Source organism: Neolamprologus multifasciatus, chromosome 13, assembly GCF_963576455.1.
Source record: "Neolamprologus multifasciatus chromosome 13, fNeoMul1.2, whole genome shotgun sequence".
Classification (NCBI taxonomy): domain Eukaryota; kingdom Metazoa; phylum Chordata; class Actinopteri; order Cichliformes; family Cichlidae; genus Neolamprologus; species Neolamprologus multifasciatus.
The window spans coordinates 492178-510995 of NC_140451.1; the positions used below are offsets into that span (position 1 = coordinate 492178).

The following is an 18818-nucleotide window of genomic DNA, read 5'->3' on the forward strand; positions in this document are numbered from 1 at the left end:
GTTAAAGGTCACTCTTTGGAAGAGGAGTAAAAGAGGCCGTCTCTGTAAACAGGCAGGTTCTGGTTTTACACATCAGTCCTCTCTGTCTGACGTTCACACTCTCATGGATGCATCTCATGAGCAACATGGGGTTCGTGTCTTGCCCAAGGATACACGGCGGCTGGAGCAGCCGAACCACGACTCTTCTGATTAGTACTTGACCTGTTCTGCCTCCTGAGCTCGACGTATTCAGTAGCAAGGACTTTATGACTGTTTCAAGGTAACATCCAATCACAGTAGCACGCTGGGGTTCTTCGAGTCGCCGACAAGCCTGATTCTACACATCTGTGGAGACTGATGGAACACCTGGATTCAATGATTAGATGGGCGAGTAAATAATTATGAGAACATAGAGTATTGCAATAGTATGTGTAGTGTTAACGTCAAGGTAAAAAGATGCAACTTCCTGCCCAGGACTGCAAACGAACTCTACCTGGAACATTATTCAGTAATTGATTGTGCTGCACTCCAGATTTTACTGGAACAACAAGAAGGACTCCTGTCCATATTTTCCACGACAGAGGAAATCGGTCGTCACTGAAGGAAACAGGTCGTGATTCTGGACAGCGCCGGGAGAAAACCCCACAGATTTCTCTGCCATCCTCTTTCTGCATAGAAAGGCACATCTGTGCTCATGTCCCATTAATGATGACAGTTTATACTCACAGTGCTAAACAAAGAGACAAGCTACATCACTGGGCCTGTCTGGAAACAGATCCTCCCCACTGGGCCCCCCTGGAGGCACAGGCACTGAAACTGGACCTTTGAATGGCCCCAACTGGCCGTAAAACTTCACTTTTTATTATTGTTTGTTTAGTTTTCACTCATATGTCAGTAGGCCCTGCAGCTCGAACTGCCTCTGCAAACAAATCAACTACTTTTAGACCATTTAATAACGTTTTGCTCAGAGGAAACAAACGTTTGCATTTATACAAAGTTTCTATCAAAGTAGCCATAAAGTAAAATCACTTTGTCCTCTTGCAATCCCAAGATTTCTTTTCTAAAGCACCGTGGCTCCAGAATGTGACACCCTCGCTGGGCTATATTTGGACTAAGACTGACATCCATCTTTAGCTGAACAGCACACAGCGTAATTCCAGCTATTGTTGTGCTAACTGACGACCATCACTGACAGACATGATTAATAAAATCCTGTCTGAGTAGCTGGTGGTCTGCGGGAAACTCGTATATGACTGAGGTATCAGGGTCTAGGTGAGTGACTGACTCCAGGTCTGAGCAAGCTCTGCACGAACCACCACGTGCTCATTTCTCCTCCTGTTAAATGCATTATACTGGCCCTAGTGAAAGGGGTCGAGGAGTGAGGGGGGGGATAAAAGCCGGGCTACAGCAAACAGAGGAAGGGAAAGTCGGCTCCCTGTGGATCTTTACACACCGCGCAGGCTGTTAGGTGCTTGTTGGTGTAGCTGTGATCGATTGGAGGGCAGCGCTGAGGGCAACTTTAGGAGCAGCAGATGTGAACAGCCGCCGAGAGCCCTTCACACGGTTATCTCAGAGAAGATAAACGTTGTTGTGTTTAACACCTGTGCAACTTCTTAATGTCGTACTTTGGAGATGCCACAGTGCTTTGTTTAAGAGCCATGGAGCAGAAATACATTTATCTATACTTAAAGAGATTCACTGATTCTTTATCATGACAGTCTCCACTATTACCTCTGATCTCTGCATCCAGAAAACACCGACAAACTTATATCACCAGCTGTAGAGAGAACAAACTAATTGTGTGTGTGTGGGGGGGGGGGGGGGGGGGGGGGGGGTATAGCGCAAAAACATTTCTGTTTATCATTTAAAAAAAATCATCTTTTCATCATTTCATCACTTTAAGCGACTCTTACTTCTTCCAGGATCTGGTCGAGACGACCCAGGATGACGGGCTCCACCTGTTCCACGGACAGCATCCACGCAGAAAGCCGCTGCTGCTCCAGACTTACTATCCTGGACTGCAGCTCCGACGTCCGCACAAAAACTACGATCCAAACTCCAACAGACAGCACGGACACCGCGATGCAAAACGTCACGCAGGACAAATCTCTCCACAGCGGCTGCTTCAAGCCGACGCGCCTCTGTTCAGCGGGTTTACCAGCGACTCCCCTCTTCTTTTCCTGCTCCATTTCAGACATGTGAGTGTGGCTCTACGCGCCCAACAATCCGCTCATCAGGTGTAGAGTTGCGCAGAAAGAATCCTGGCGACCTGTAACTGTGCAGGAGGCTGTTTATACTGAGTCAACTCTGCCGTTCTTCACCAATGTGGCTGCACTCATATGAGTAATCACATAAACCTTCAACACCGAAACATCCCGAGTCTTCCTCGTCTTACTCCTTTGTGCTCGGCTCCGTTTGTCCCATTCGCTACTTCAGAGCGATCCCACTATGCGCTGCAGGCCAGTCGCCAGGCCAGTCCCTGTAACCCGAACCAGTCTCCCGCTCCTCTGTACAACTCTGGAAGTCGCCGGCTCTCTGCTCACACTGCATGCTCCTCCTCTGAGAGGTTTTAGGTTAAATGGCGGGGCGGGATTCGCCAGTGTTGCTACCCCTTTGATCTGTGTACTTGGACAGGGGTATTTTTAGGTGCGCAAAGCCAGGACGCAAAGTCACACAGCGGGTAAACTGAGTGCCCGCTGACTGCTGCTCACAACAGCGCACCACAATGATCTCGTTTAGAGGATCTGCTGCTTCTGTGAACTTGTTCTGTGCAGATTCAAGTTCGCCACGCCAGGATAGATTATATAGCAACACACTCGAGTTTGGAGTGAGTTACAGTTCACAGTGAGCTCCATGGTGCCCGCTCAGTCGCCTGTGAACTATGAGAAAAACAGAAACTCTGCTTTAAACCTGTGGTTCTCAAACTGTTTTCTGACACACATAAGAGTAGCTCAAGCACAACCCACAACTTTAAATAACAACGGAAGTTTACACCAAACATGAGCCAGTACAATATCATCTATGAACCTTTATTTCTTTTCCCTCAAAGAGCAACATCGTTTCAGTTTGGGGGTTTTAAGTGGAGAGTTTAATTCAAGAGGTTAAACAAACCATTAAGCGTTTAGGAGTAACCATTTTTATAGAAAGGCCACAATTTTCAGAGGCTCAACAGTAACTGTACAATTGACTGATGAGCAGTGCCATGTGGGAACTCTCCCCTCAGTGTTTCTGATAAATGACACAGACTTGGGAAAAAGGTGTTTGTGCTGGAATAATAAAAGGTCCAAAGAGTAAAGGAGGCATCATTAGGTTATACTGTTTCTCTTTGTATCCACATTCAGAGGCTTTGTCTGGTCCAGTATCTGTGTTTCTTGTTTCACTTTATGTTGAGTTATGTGGATTTCTCAGTGTTTAGCAATTATTCCAGACAGTGATGATTTGTTGGTTTTCACAGTGTGTTTAGTGTTTGGGCCTTCTTAGTTTTACTTATTGTGGTTCTGCTTTTTGGGCGGAACAAAATGCAGGAACATGAACTCAAACAGCTACAAACTGAACGTACTGGCCGATAAACCCCTGGTGTGGAAACTAAGCCACAGAACATGAAACACACAGCACAGAGGGAACATGGCAGGAACAGGGACAAACTGAAGACTTAAATACACAGGATAACAGAGGATGGGCAGCAGGTGGAAACACCAGGAACAAATCTGACTAATGGGAGAAGCAAAACTGGATGGCTGTGTCCCAACTCAGGCTCTGCAGCCTTAAAGGCCGCATTTAAAGGCCGATTACGTCACAGTGGTGGGACGAAGGCTGTCCCAATTCAAAGGCTGCTCAAAATGCGGCCCTCAAATGCGTCCTTCATTTCCCTGAATTTTAAGGACGTGGCGGTGTAGACTTCGTGGCCCAACATATCCCAGAATGCATAGCGCGGCGGTGGGTGTGGATAATTTTGCCGCTAAAAACAGCGGATGAGGGGCGCCCAAAGAGTAAACTTAATTAAGTACTGAATATTATGTCACTTATTTATGTGCAAATGTTTAATAACGAAGATCATTAAAACATTACTGTTGGCCACATGTCGGCAAAGTTATGTGACATTAGTGACGTTTGTACTAACTTGGTTTTAAAGCCTTTACTTTAAAATATACGGCGTTCAATAGCTGAGCTTAATCAGAGAATGATCAAAGCTCATGTAGAAACAAACAAATGAACAAAAGATTTTCTCCTTCATTTCTGTCAAACAAAGCTGTATGAAACGTTTCCAGCTGTTAGTATCATGGTTGCTAGGCAACCTGGGCAGCGCGACGGAGGCTAGACCGTCCCATTTCACAAGCCTCGCACTTCCAGCCTTAGCGGTCTTTGAGTACGCGGCCCTTGTGGACCGTTAAGGCTGCAGACCCTGAATTGGGATACAGCCTGAATGTCACACATGAGGCAAGGTAGCTTCAAAATAAAACAGGAAATGACACACACTGTGAGACAAAGACACGCAGAAGTGAAGGACACAGAGAACAAAGAGACAAGGGGAACCTAAATGGGCAAGAAACTAAAACACAGAATAAACCCAAGACTACTGAATGAAGCTTAAACATAAACCATAACACAAGAAACCATGACATTGACTGTATTCTAGCCCTTGTTTAAGTTATCGTGGTTCCTCTGTGGTTCCCGTGGTTTGTCAGGTTGTCTTTGATTCCACATTTAGTTACTTTCTACTGTATTAGTCATTTGTCTCGTGGGAGCTGTTTAGTTGTGCTTCCTTTGTCCTGCTTCCACCACACGTTTCAGTTGTGTTCCCACCTGTTTCTATTCCCATGTTATCTCATGAACCTCTAGTTTTCTGGTCCACTTCTGGGTCTTGAGTTCTGCATTTGGATCTGCAACCCACATGATGACCATCATCATCAGACATCAGCCTGCTGGAGCAGTTTCTGCACTGTGAGGATGTGAGACTCCAAAAGACTCTTTCTGACATGTGCCCAGAGAATCCCAGACTATTGGAGGTGCTGCACGCATGGCTGAGGGACCCAGTCATTGTCACCGTCCTGTCACAGCTTCTGTCCTGAACTCCACACCTCTGCAGTCTGCAGGCTTTCTGCTGCAGGGTTCTTCCTGTTAAAAGGGAGTTTTTCCTTCCCACTGTCACCAAAGTGCTCGTTGGGGTCATATGATTGTTGTTTTTTCTCTGTGTGTATTATTGTAGGGTCGACCTTACAGTACAAAGCACTTTGAGGCGACTGTTGTTGTGATTTGACGCTGTATAAATAAAACTGAATTGAAATTTCATAATTCTCACTCTTCTGCCTGACTACTCCTCATCAGCTCCTTGCTGCTCCACCTTAGACTCACCTGTGTTTAACTGTCCTGCTCATGAAGGTGGGATATCCACCACAGAAGAAGCAGCACCAGCTTCCATCCCTGCTCCACCTAAGCTGGTTTCCACACTCGTGTTTGTCGGGTCTCTATGACGTCTTCCTCAGTGAGGACGACTGAACCTGCTTGTTCAAACACTAATCCTTGTGTTTTCAGCATATGAAATGTGAAACAGAGTTTTTTGGTTACCAGCTCGTAAAGTCAGAGAGCTTTTTGTTGCTCCTTTAATACAACCTGAACTTTTTCTATACTTCATATTGAAACTGCTCGTTGTGCTTCATTCTGAGCCTGTTGGCCAAATACCTGACCTCTGAAAAGCTCAACACAAGTACTTGCCTTCTTGCTAGTCTGTACTTTATACGTTTACTCGGGACTCAGCGCAGCGCGATCATTCAAGTGTACTCGATGACATCACAGCTTCATCACCCCTTAATTTAACCCTAATTAAATGAAAGTTACACATGATGTTGTAGATTTCTTTAAGAAGAAAAAATTAGAAAATGTATTTTAAGCACTGTTAAAATTGGCTTTTACATATGATCTCTGTCATAATGTCTAATTAGCTTCACACACCATAGCTACATGACAGAAACACAAACTTAATCTCTCTTATTAAAAATAGCATATATGTATGCACAGCTCACGCTGCTTATTGAATAAAAAGCAAACAGGTCTGATTTTATTTTTATGTCAGTAGACATTAATAAATTAAAATGTCTGCTGGGGTTTGGAGAGAACAGAGCAAATATCTAAAATATCATTTTATCATTTTTGGAGCAGCCTTCAGGATCTCAACGTATCAACATGCAGTTTCTGCTCCCGGAGAAAACGTTTCCTGCTGAGTTTAAATGTTCCTAACGTTAAAATTAATTCATTTATACTGACAGCTCTCCAAGTAAGGCTTCAAAATTAGAATGATCCAGTTGTGAAGCTAAAGTTTAACCGATTTGCTAAGAAAAAATTAAAACAAACACCAAACATCTGAAACGATGCCGGGAGTTTGCTGTTCTCACGGCTGCAGTGAGCCTCGAGCTCCCGGCTAGCTGTCGAGCTGGTGGGTAACAGACGTCTCCAAAAACGTCGGAGCGCTTTTGCAAATATGTGATGTCTTAATAAACTGAGCAGATATTTGAAGTTTACACAGCTACATTCTCGCCTGAACATATTTTAAAAGAAAAGTAATATTTCAAACTTTTTAGTCACTCTTGTCTGCCAACTGCTGCATTTGAGCTTTGAAATGCATTCTGGGATATTTGGCTGCATGTAAGTCACCGTGTACGTGCACTCAACAGGGCAGTGCGAGAGCACAATCCTGAGCGTAGTTAAGTTGATGCGTGAATGGGAACAGTACTTTGTCTATAAATGATGATGTATCACAAGTCCACTAGAGCGCAGGTACACACGAGTACACACGAGTACACACGACTACACACGAGTACACACGAGTACACACGAGTACACACGAGTATGCATATTGAGAAATGGCCCCAGACTGTGGCCCGCTCGAGCCTACCTGAAAGGTTGTTCCTCTGCTTGTAGTTTCTTCCCCTCTGAATGAAAAAGGACTGTTGGCAAAGCAGTTTACATGTTTCATAGATGCTAATCTGAAAGTGCTCGGTGAGCCTGCACCTAGTAAAGTAAAAACATAACATTTGTTTATATAGTCCTGTTAAAGTCAGGAATCTATAACAAAGTTCTTCACAGGGAAAGTAAAAATACACGTGACGACCTGCCAGCCTGTTTATTAGACAGGACATGTCAGAACTGCCTTCTCCTCTCCATCATCATCAGAGCTTTCCTTGATAAGTTATTAACAACATTTTCACACTCTTCTCTACATCACACTTCTCCCATCGGTTTGCCATGAAAGGCTTCAATGCACGTGGGCAAACCACCAGAAGAAATGCTCAGCTTTGTCCGTCTAATCCAGTCACTGTTAGCAGGAAACAGAAACACTCACACAGTGGAGACAGCTACAGTCATGTAAAGGATGTATGCACATATTAACTGACAGGCGAGGAGCTTTATGACAGCGCTGGGTGGGATGAAAGGAGAGCGACTGCTTTCTTTGGTATTTTTAGATTTGGTAAAGGGAATGAGCATCTAGCCAAAGATGCAAACCACTAACCTTTGATTAGATGACCTGCTCTACCTCCTGAGCTGCAGCCAAAATGCAAAGCAAGCACTGGTGCTGAGGAAAGCTAGGACCACTCAGTCCCTGCACACTTTCATTATGGCAAAACCATTTTAGTCAGTTGAAAATTCATTAAACGATAATAAAGTGAAAGCTACGGCTCTTCTAAACACAGTGGTATTTGTGCCTCCATGCAAGTTTAAGAGACTCAAAATTGTGACCTGCCAGCATCTTTGAAATGGTGAGAACAACAACCCAAACTGTTCGTCATCAAAGAGTCTAAGACAAGATTTCTGCCTTTCAAAAGACTTTTTCAAACATAGCAAACAAAGAACTTTGTTCAGCCTCCTTCCCCTTAAAGTTAAACGATTATATTTTATTATAATGTCTGTATACAATTAGCAGCACTTTATTAAAATAATGAAATCGTTCTGACACCTCTGAATAACAACTTGGCTTCAGTTTTAAAGTTTAGTCTGTCTCAGCCACCGTCTGCAGTCGTGAAAAAGGCTGTGTTAGCTCATTAACTGTTGGGTGATAACTGTCGTCCTGTCAGTACTATGGCTTTCAAATAGTACAGCAAGTTTTTAATGCACCAGTAAATTCATTGCAATAAGTTCACTTTTAAGTCAAATTGTTTTTGAAATGCTTTAAATGTTTATGTTTCACAAAAGAGACAAAAACAACAACGAAAAAACTGTTAACCTTTGTGCATAATGGAAATGCAAGAACCTGTGAGCAACTGATTACAGACAAAGTCATTTTGCTTCATTGTTGTTTGCTTCAGATGGCCACTATGGCAGCAGCGGCAGAGGAAAATGGAAATATTACTGCAAAGCAGCAGAACAGATGAACGGCTTCTGCAAGCTCAGAGAAAAGGTCACGTAACAGACCCGATTCTACCAGCTGGGACCTACAGGAAGAAGCTGAGAAGCTCGGTTATTCAACCAAGACTGACAACTACTGGGTTAAATACCAACACGCTGAGCGAGAGATCTGGCCTGGTGCATGGTCTAAACCTGAACGGTATTTAGGACATGGTTTGTGAGGGGGGGATCGTACCAAACCACCTGAGTTATTGGGCTGTCAAGAGGACACTGTAAAGATATGCAAGGATCATTGCCTGTCTCATTATGAGAATGAGTATATTAAAAGTTTGGAGAAACATGGCTAAGACACATACCAACAGGGTTGATAACAGCGGCTGTGTGCAGGAATAGGACCCAAAAGCAGGCTCCTAAAAACAGGAGGTAAACCCAAAAGTCAGCTTTATTTGCTGAATGGTGATACAAAAAAAAACTGGGGAAAAGATCAACTACAAATACGAAGAGGCACACAGGCAAACACAGGGAGACACAGCTATGAGGGAAACACACAGAGGGATAACAAGCAAGCGAGAACACGCGAGGAACACAGCTGACACGAATAACCAGAATGAGACAGGGAAACACGGGACCTTCACAATAAAACAGGAAACACGAGTGGAGGACCAGGCAGACGAGAGGGAGCGAAGTAACACGAGGGAGAGAGCAGACACGGCAAACTAGGGAAAGGAGGGGAAACCAGGCACGAGGACTTGCACAACTATATAAACACAGACAAACAGAGGGCAAATGCACAAGGGGAAACCTAACAGTGAACAGAAAAACCCAGGTATCTTAGAATAAACACAATGGCGCTAAGACATAAACAGTAACACCAAATGACAAAAAACACAAGAGAACTGAAAACACTGGGTCAAAGGGACCATGACACCAAGATGATCATAGATATTAACACTTCTGTCCCACCTCTGGCCTGATTTACTGATGGATGCTGGCTTTATTATTCTGACTGTATTTGTTTGAGCAGAAGCCAAAGAAGGAACCAAAGCTGTCACTGCCAAGCTGCCAAAGCACTTACATTCTCTCACGTAAAGTGAGTAGTCTGGCTTTTTCATGGCTGCACTGACAGCTGGACTTTCAGATTTATACCACAGGAAGTGGTCTGGTTGCATTGTTCCCAGTCTGCAAACCTTTGCAAACTGGGACCTGTGTGGACTCTTATACCATCATTGGCTGATGGTTATGTGATTGTCTGAAAGAACATATTAACCAGCACGTGTCAAGTATTTGCAATACGGACAGCAACAACCTCCACCCGCCTGGTTAATGCTTCATTGCCTTCACACTAAAAGGGCCAAGTTTGAGATCTCGAACCAAAGCATCACCACTAAGCAGGAGGAGATTCAGACCTCTGGGTGATCTGCATGTGCTATGATGTTGCAGGTGAGATGGAGGAACTACAATCCCAAGGGCCACTGCTCCCAAACCATGCTGCGCTGAAATCAGTGACACCTGCCAGCAGGTATCCTGATAATAATGAATTACAGTCGTCCAGCCTGGAAGTAATAAATGCATGAACTAGTTTTTCAGCGTCACTCTGAGACAGGATATTTCTAACTTTAGAGATGTTGCACAAATGGAAGAAAGCAGTCTTACATATTTGTTTAATATGTGCGTTGAAGGACATGTCCTGGCTTCATGGACAGATAGAGCTGGGTGTCATCAGCATAGCAGTGTAAATGTGTGCTATGTCTTCTGATGATGCTGCCTAAGGGAAGCATGTATAATGTAAACAGCATTGGTCCTAGCACTGAACCCTGTGGAGCAATGATAACCTCTGTGTAAGACGCCCCATTAATGGGACAAATGGGAGTTTGTGATTCAGATATTAATGGTCAGCATGATCAAACACTGTACTGAGAACAAGCACAGAGTCCACTGTCTCTATCAAAGCCATAAGAAGATCATCTGTGCTGTGATGAAACACATCAAATAAACCATTGCTCTCCACATGATCAGTGAGCTGTTTAAAAATGACTCTTTCAAGAATTTTAACCTATAATTAGCTGAGACAGCTGATGGCTTTAATCCCAGTTTAAAGGCCTGTGGTGCAGTCACAGATAGATTGATCATGTTTAAAACTGCAGCACTTCTTTGAGGAGTCTTACAGGGATGTGGTCTAATAGACACGTTGATGGTCTGGAGGAAGTATCTGTCACAGAGTCCAAATAATTATGAATAATATTGAATATTTTTTCTCTAATGATTAAAATGTTATTTAAATGTAAGACGTCCTTACTGGTTATGGGATGCTCTGACTCAGCCTGGCTGCAGAAGAAACCTGAAGTTGTTCCTGTTTTCTTCAGTTAGTGATGAACAGGAAGATGTTCCAGCTTTACAACGTTTTTTTTCCAGGCTAAATTAGTGAGATGCCATTTCCTGTCCAGCTCACAGGTTATCTGCTTTAAATAGTGCATTCGAGACCAGTCAAGTCCAGCCTGCCACACTTCAAACCTTGACACAGTGTGATTTCTTTGAGAGAGACAGTAACTCTGAGTCAGGTGAACAATAAATAACAACAATAAACCTGGACAAGCCAAAGAGTCAGGCTTCCAAATGAGTAAAAACTCTGTGATTGATTAAGAAGCTGAAGAGATTTGCTTCAGTGATCCTGAGTTAGTATAACTCGTTTAAACCAACATATTCATCCTGCTGTAGCCCAGTCTGTGAGACTTAGTGCATCTATATGCTGATCCACCACTAAATGGTTTACTGACAGGGAATTAGAGGGAAGCCTAACGTTTCATCATCCACCATTAACAGCTGTACGCTTTGCTGCATTCTGGACATGATAATGTTCTTTCTTTGTGATTTGCTTAATTGCATTTTTAAAAGCAGATGTGTGGTGTTCTTTATGATCCCACACTGGCCTTATTAACTCGTTTTTCAGCGTCACTCTGAGACATTTCTAACTTTAGAGATGTTGCACAAATGGAAGATAGTAGTCTTACATATTTGTTTAATATGTGCATTGAAGGACATGTCCTGGTCAAACATGACGTCTTCACTGTGGTTGAAAAGAACTTAGCAGCTCCTTGTTGCAATAACACCAAAAATGTAAATGCAGTTTTCAGTGTTAGATATGTGATGATTAGCAGGCAAACTTTAAATGTGTTTGTTGGAACAACAAGCTAAAGACCAGGAAACACAGGAAATATCATCCTCACTTTCCCTCATAATCCTGTCTGAAGTAGGCTTTAGACTTTAGGTGTTTTTAAGGCACTGATTGATTGATTTTAGTAGACCTTTTTGTTGGGTGCCTCAGTGGACTGTGACTGTACACTCAGCACTGATCCCTTTCATGTGCTCTCTCTTTTCCCATTCAGTCAACATAATGTCTCCCCTGTGAGTCCGTTGTACTAAAGTTTGCTTCCAGCTGCAGCTTGTTCTGCTCTGCAGTCTCATTGAGCTCGTTAGGACCTCCTGGTCTTCACATGGCTGCTGCAAGCAGTCACTGGACTACAAATGCTACTGTTGAGAGACACTGTTCTCCAGACCTAGAAATGATTGTAGTTAAATACCCAAATAAACTTACCCTTTCAAGGCAGTCCTCACATAGCTCAAACTCTGCAGAATAAATCTACAAAAACAAAATAAAAGGCACAATTGCCATCGCTGTTAATCTGCCTTTGTTTGTTTGTACCCCAGGTTTCAAGTTTAATTGAGGTTTCTCACCTACAGTTATGTTTGTATTACTTGACAACTGTCCACCACATCAAGGTTTCCAACCACTGTGTGCCGCGAGGAATGATCAGGTGTGCCGTGGAAGATCATCTGGTTCCACCAGACTGGTAAGTAATGTGAATAACAGGCAGAACAATGACATTCTCTTCCACTAGAGGACAGGACAACTACCTGCTCTAATTAAATGGGTTGCCAACTGCCAGTAAAACAGAAGAAGAAATGACATAATTGTCATGCTGTGAGACGATGCAGCGCGTAATAGCAATAGATAAATATTTGAAAAGCAGTCAGTGTGACCTGGTCCTGGAGAAAACTCAGGTGAAGGCCCTAGCATGAGAAGAAAGCAACAAAGCTATACTGGGGACAAACCGAGCTAAGTCTGCTCAGGGAAAATGATCAATATGCTGTTTGTGACATTGTTTGGTGGAGTGCTGTGTGATTTTTCTAATGTGAAATATGTGCCATGGCTCCAAAAGGCTGGGAAACAGTGATAAATATGTTATTAACATATGATAAATATGTTATTAACATATATATCATATGTTATTAACATATGATATATATGTTATTAACATATATATCATATGTTATTAACATATGATATATATGTTATTAACATATGATAAATATGTTATTAACATATGATAAATATGTTAATAACATATTTATCATATGTTATTAACATATGATAAATATGTTATTAACATATGATATATATGTTATTAACATATGATAAATATGTTATTAACACATGATATATATGTTATTAACATATGATAAATATGTTATTAACATATGATATATATGTTATTAACATATGATAAATATGTTATTAACATATGATAAATATGTTATTAACACATGATATATGTTATTAACATATGATATATATGTTATTAACATATGATATATATGTTATTAACATATGATATATATGTTATTAACATATGATAAATATGTTATTAACACATGATATATATGTTATTAACACATGATATATATGTTATTAACATATGATATATATGTTATTAACACATGATATATATGTTATTAATGTCTGTTCCCAGACAGGCTGGCAGTGCTTCGTGGCTGCTGTCCTTCTGATTGTCCTGTAGAGGTTTGTGGTCTGCTGTATTGTAGTTTCTGCTGTTTGCTATTACATGTTAGCAAAGTGTCCGTACCCTTGATTGCTTCTTTAACAGCTGATCTGTACAACAAACTCCATGAACTTGGCTTAGCCTTTTAAGGGATGACTTAGCAAACATGTGGCCGTCTCACTAAGTGTTACCACATGCATAGCAAGCGAAGTGCTTATTATGCTTTTGATGTCTTCTGCCTCCCAGTACAACCCCTCCACCCTCTTCTTCATCCCACTCTGTGTAATCTTATGAGATCAGAAGCTGGTTGGGATAATAATGTGTAAGTGATGACAAATTAGAACCAGCTAGCTTGAGGTTTTGCTGAGGAACATGTTGAGCAAAGACCTTTTAATGAAAAGAGGAAAAACAAGATCATGCAGACAGAAGGAGAGGCATATGGACGCTGCAGAGAGAAGCTAAAACTGTGTGTATGATTCATCTGCTGTAAAAGCGTACCATTGAAATGAACAGAGTATTTGTCAGCAACATGTTAACAACTTACTGCTCACAGTTAGTCCGCGGCTCTTCATGTTTATGCATGTTGTCCTTTGTCAGTCACTATGAAGGCAAAAACAATGTGTGTGTAGAGATGACATGTGGATGCTGTTTCTCAGTCAGTTATTTGATAAATGGATTTTCAGACTTCCATTAATCTAAACATAACTCCAGATGAGCAAAACGTTTTAATATGCAGTACATATAATGACGGTGCTTGCAGGAGTGCCACAGCCCATCCTTTTATAAATAGGAAAGAAAATCAGTATTTCAAAAAGCTGGCACAGGATATGTGTCCGACCCTTCAGTGAGTCCATTCACTGTTCATGCGAGCTAGAAATGGTAGGGTGGCTGTCAAGAAGGTATGCTCAAGAAAAAGCAGAGCCAAAGAAGTGGACCAAAAACTCAGCATATTCCTAAAATATCTGCACTGCAGAAGGAACAAAGTCAGCCAAAATCAATATGAGACTGGATGCTGGAGTGTCCTTTAAGACTTTTGGAGACCTGCTTACAGAAATTAGAAGAAAGCTTCCCTGAGACACTTCCCACTTTCCTAAAAGTGGGAAGTTTATAGTAACAAAGTATGAATAAATGAGCGGTGGCTCAAGACGTTTGTTCGGTATATCCAGCATATGTTTGTTTTGGTGGACACAGAACATGTGATTACAGAAGGGAATGAGCTCTGTAGGTAGGTTAATAAGAAGGCATGGGCAGACCATCCTGCCTGTAACACATGTACAAATCAAATAAACAGAACATATATTCAGTGTTTGGGGACTAGTAGCTGATGATGTTTACGAGCCTTAATCTACCCTAGATTTCTGAAACAAATCCACAAAGAAAACTAGTGAAAACAGCCCCACCCATCTATCGTTTGTCATTATCATTAATGAGAAGTTATTGCACATGGTATTTCTGGAAGGATAAATAAACCACAGTTTCATGGTTTCACTGACCAAATCACTATGAGTGAGCCCATTTGACTGAGATCTATTTTGAGACACATCATGGAAATTGCTGCTGGAATCGGGTCCTACTCATTAAGTTTGCAAACACTTTTTTCAGTCTTGACCACGGGGTACTGGCTGCAGCACCAGTGGTTGGGGTTTGGCCCGCTCTGAACCTGCTCTCAACCAGCTAAAATGATTCAGCTCCAACCACACGTGAACATAACTAACCTTCCAGATGATACTTTAAGAAGTAATCTTGGTCTATAAAATATGTAAGCCTAGTTATATTGTTAAGGGACTATGAAGAAGGTATAGGGGAGGTTTTTACATGAGAGTCAAAAAGGTTGTGAGTTTTTTTAAAATCAGCCGAGTAGAGAATTTGACTCAACAGGTCAGACCATAGTTTGACCATTAAAACTTTTAATGTCCTTTAATTTTCCTTTTTTAAGAAAAACCTGAACAAAATTAAAATGTTGCCTGGTTGTATTTGTTTTACCGTCATGAATTAGCAGTTCTAAAAACAAAAAAGGAAAATGTATACAAACTGTTTTTATCATTACGTCTACACTGTTAATGAGGCCTGACACTGGTGACCAAGAGAAACTGTTACACAAAGCTAGTCATAAAGTAGCGAAGTTAAGTCCCGCCCATTGACATGAAAGCAGTGGTCTTGGCAGGATGTGGTCTTCACATGTCAGTTGAGTCCTCAGAAAAATGATCCCCGAGTGCAGCTACTCAACAGGAAGAGTTCAGCAAAGGTCTTTAAATAAATACCTGTGAAATGCACCTGCCTGTAACTCACTTAGATTCAGGACATTTTTAATTTGGTATGCTGTATTGTATTTTCTATTTAATTAACTGAATTAAAACCCCTTGCTATAACAACATATTAACATAGTGTAATCTTCAAATGCATTATCCACTCTCTGCTGAATTTCCCACTAATCATAGTCAAACAGTATTTACCCATTCTGCTTTGAGTGATTCTCTGGCTTAAATCGCATCTTAAAACTCACTTTTCTTACTTTGGCTTTTAATTCGAGTTCAGTATGAGTACCATCAGGCCTGTTTTATGATGTTTTTTAAATTGTTAATACATTATCTTCTCATTTATCTGTATTTGTTTCTATATTGTTTTCTCTTGTTTTTAACCAATTGTGAAGCACTTTGATCAACTCTGCTGCTTTTAAATGTGCTATACAAATACATTTTGAATTGAATTGAATTAGCTTAGCTCCTAGTCGAGTCACTGATCAATACATCATTATTTGCCCGTCTGAGTGGTGTCAAAAAATGATGCGGGCTTTATAGATCATCGGGAAACTTTGTGCGGACAACCTTGATCTTATTAGGAGAGACTGCATCCATCCCACTTTGGATGGAGTAGCTCTCAGTTCTAGAAATCTGTCTGAATTTATTACATGTCACTATTTACGGTTCAGTCATTACTGATTTGAAAAAACACAACTGCAGGTTCTCTGAGGATTATTTGAACATGAAAGCATACAGTGTTGTAGCCTCACAAAGAAGACATGAAAACTGCTTTTGTTTCTCTGAAGAACAAAATGAAATTACTTTGAGTGGTCTTTAAAGGTATTCTTAGTGTGTTGTAGGAGCTTCAATTCCAGTAAAAGAAACATCATCACCAGATTAACCAGATTAATACACACACAGTGTCACAGCTTGTGCTTCATTTAGTCTCTCCACCAGCAGAGACTTTGTACTGCACTTTAAAACATGATGTTCCAGCTGACCGACGGGAATGTGGGGTTTAAGAATAAAGATTATACTTAAAACAGAATTAAAACATATTTGTCTACATACAAATTTGATATAAGGTCAGCAAATACAGGTTATCCTGTTTTTAGGATCTTATTTTAATGCTTACAGAACAAAAATAGTTTTTTATAATTAATTATTATTAATTCTAAGTAATTTCCTACCTGTTGATCTAATCTGAAACCTAACCTGCTGTAGAGCAGTGTGGTCTGCAGCATAAATTACCATAGTGATTGTAAAAAGTGGACCTCCTTGGTATTGAAAACCTAAGGGAGTTACCTGGATAAGACAAAATCATGCTTTTATAGTACAGGCCTCTAACAACATCTCCAACATGAACTTTCCTCCACTCCTGAACAAAACCCCGAACTGAGACATTTTTAATTGATTATTATGATTGATTGTGATTATGATTGATGATTTTACTGTGATATTTTTTTAATCGACACAAAAAACCATCGTCCTGCTGCATCCCACATAGCAAAATTGGTATGGCCCAGATCTGGCCCACACAGGGTGCTTACACATGGCCCACATACTGCAAAGAATGTGGCCCAGATCTGGTTTGCCAGAGGTGGCCCACACATGGGCCAGCACAAGGCCAGTCACACTGGTGGTCCTGCGCTGGCCCATGTGTGGGCCGCAGATAAGTGATGAAACACCTGAACCCTCAAAACCTACGGTGAGTGTATTTGATAACTCTTGGGGGCATTTTGCTGCTATGGGGTATCAATGTAAGACTTCTGAGAAGTTATTTTTTTCATTACATCTTTAAGTAGGAGTAACTTTGTGAGTCCTCTGGCAAATTCAGTGTTCTCATGTCAGCTTAGAGGGAATGTCCCTTGAGGCATCCTGGGAATGTTAGTGCAGCCGAACACTTGAGATGATGCTAGAGAGTGTTAAAAGAAGCGGGACAGCCTAACCCTGCAACACTGTCTGCCCTACCAGCTGCTGGAGGCTAGGACAGCAAATGCCTGACTGGGGGATATAAATGAAACCAAGTGAAATACCTAATCTCTTTGGACTCACTGAATATGCTACTCAGTAGTCCAGCAGAAACAGTAGATACTTGAAACTAGAAACTGTTATCTTTTCTGCTATCCCTCCCTGTAATGTGAACACTGGCTTTGTTAGAAGACATGTAACTTGTTCCCCTTTGTATTTAAACTGCCCTCCACTAAGACTCTCTACTCTAGAAACCACATATTTAGTCATTTTGAAATTCATACAGAAAATACCTGACTAACACAGGTGAGTTTTTGAGATGAGACAAACATGAATGAAATTTAAAGAGGCTTAAAAACCTAACTAGTTCAAATGCAAAGTTAAAGTGACTAATTTAAACTATTTCCCCCCTCATTTTCTCAAATGTAAAACCTCGCTGGATAATGTAGGCTTACTTTGCAACTTCAAAAATTGACTATTGATTAAACTTGGAGGCTTGGCGTCAAACACAGGGCCTGGACATTCAGCAGGGTATTTATAGATGTTTGGCTGGAGCGTTTTACAAAGAGACGTTTGGTTGGAAGTTATTTGCAACAGAGTTCCTGATATTTCTGGTTTGGATACCCCTGCAGGAGGTGATGCTTTATTGAGAGACAGTCAGTCTAATAGCATTCACACTAAACTTAGCCCATACAATTATAGGTTTGATAGGTTGTTAATATTTACAGAGAGTACAAAACTTATATAAAAGCCTCGGCTTTTCTATCCCCTAACTACTGTTCATCAGTCTGCTGAGATGTTTGTAATAGCGATTATTGATCTTACAGCGCAACGATTAATATGTGTGACAGCTGACTTCACCTCATAGTTGTTAGTTCTCAAACTTAAGTATATTAAAATATGAAAGTCAACTTGCAGAACAGTATGTTAAATACTATATAAGTAATTTTACTATAAATATATATGGCTGATATAAACTTGCATGAATGTATGAATCAGGGTCAAGGGGCATAAACTAAAAAGTGGCTTTATTAACAAAAAGAGTACAAAAAAACCCAACAAGGCAACTAAAATGCATCTTCCAGGAAACATACAGTGAGGAGAGACATAACCATGAGGGAGGATACACCAAAGGGCAAGTGAGGACTGAGACGATATATACACAAGAGGGAAGAGGCAACAGGTGGGAGGACAGCTGAAACTAATCACATATAATTAGAGAGGGGAAGTAGAACTGAACACAAAGCACACGAGGCAAAACGTCCCTAAAATAAAACAGGAAATGACTAACAGATAGGCAAAACAAGAGACACCTAAGAACCAAACTCAGAAGCATTATGAAATAATATACTTGAAGATAAAACAGCCCCACCCCTGCAGTGCAAATGGTGGCAACGAAGACCCTCAGTTGGCTTGGATGGAGGCCATCAGCAGCGACAGAGAACTTCTTGGG

The 18818-nt window shown here is 41.2% G+C and overlaps 1 protein-coding gene and 1 long non-coding RNA gene across 2 annotated transcripts in view; one reads left to right on the plus strand and one right to left on the minus strand.

Moving 5' to 3' along the window:
- LOC146504727 (collagen alpha-1(XIII) chain-like) overlaps window positions 1-2526 on the minus strand; it is a 42845-nt gene extending 40319 nt beyond the window's left edge. The window contains exon 1 of the mRNA XM_085183409.1: window positions 1893-2526. Coding sequence (XP_085039535.1) covers window positions 1893-2177 — 285 coding nt within the window. The 5' untranslated portion in view covers window positions 2178-2526. The remainder of the gene's footprint in view (window positions 1-1892) is intronic.
- LOC146504724 (uncharacterized) overlaps window positions 1-18818 on the plus strand; it is a 236660-nt gene that overhangs the window by 117775 nt on the left and 100067 nt on the right. The gene's annotated exons all lie outside the window — the stretch shown is intronic.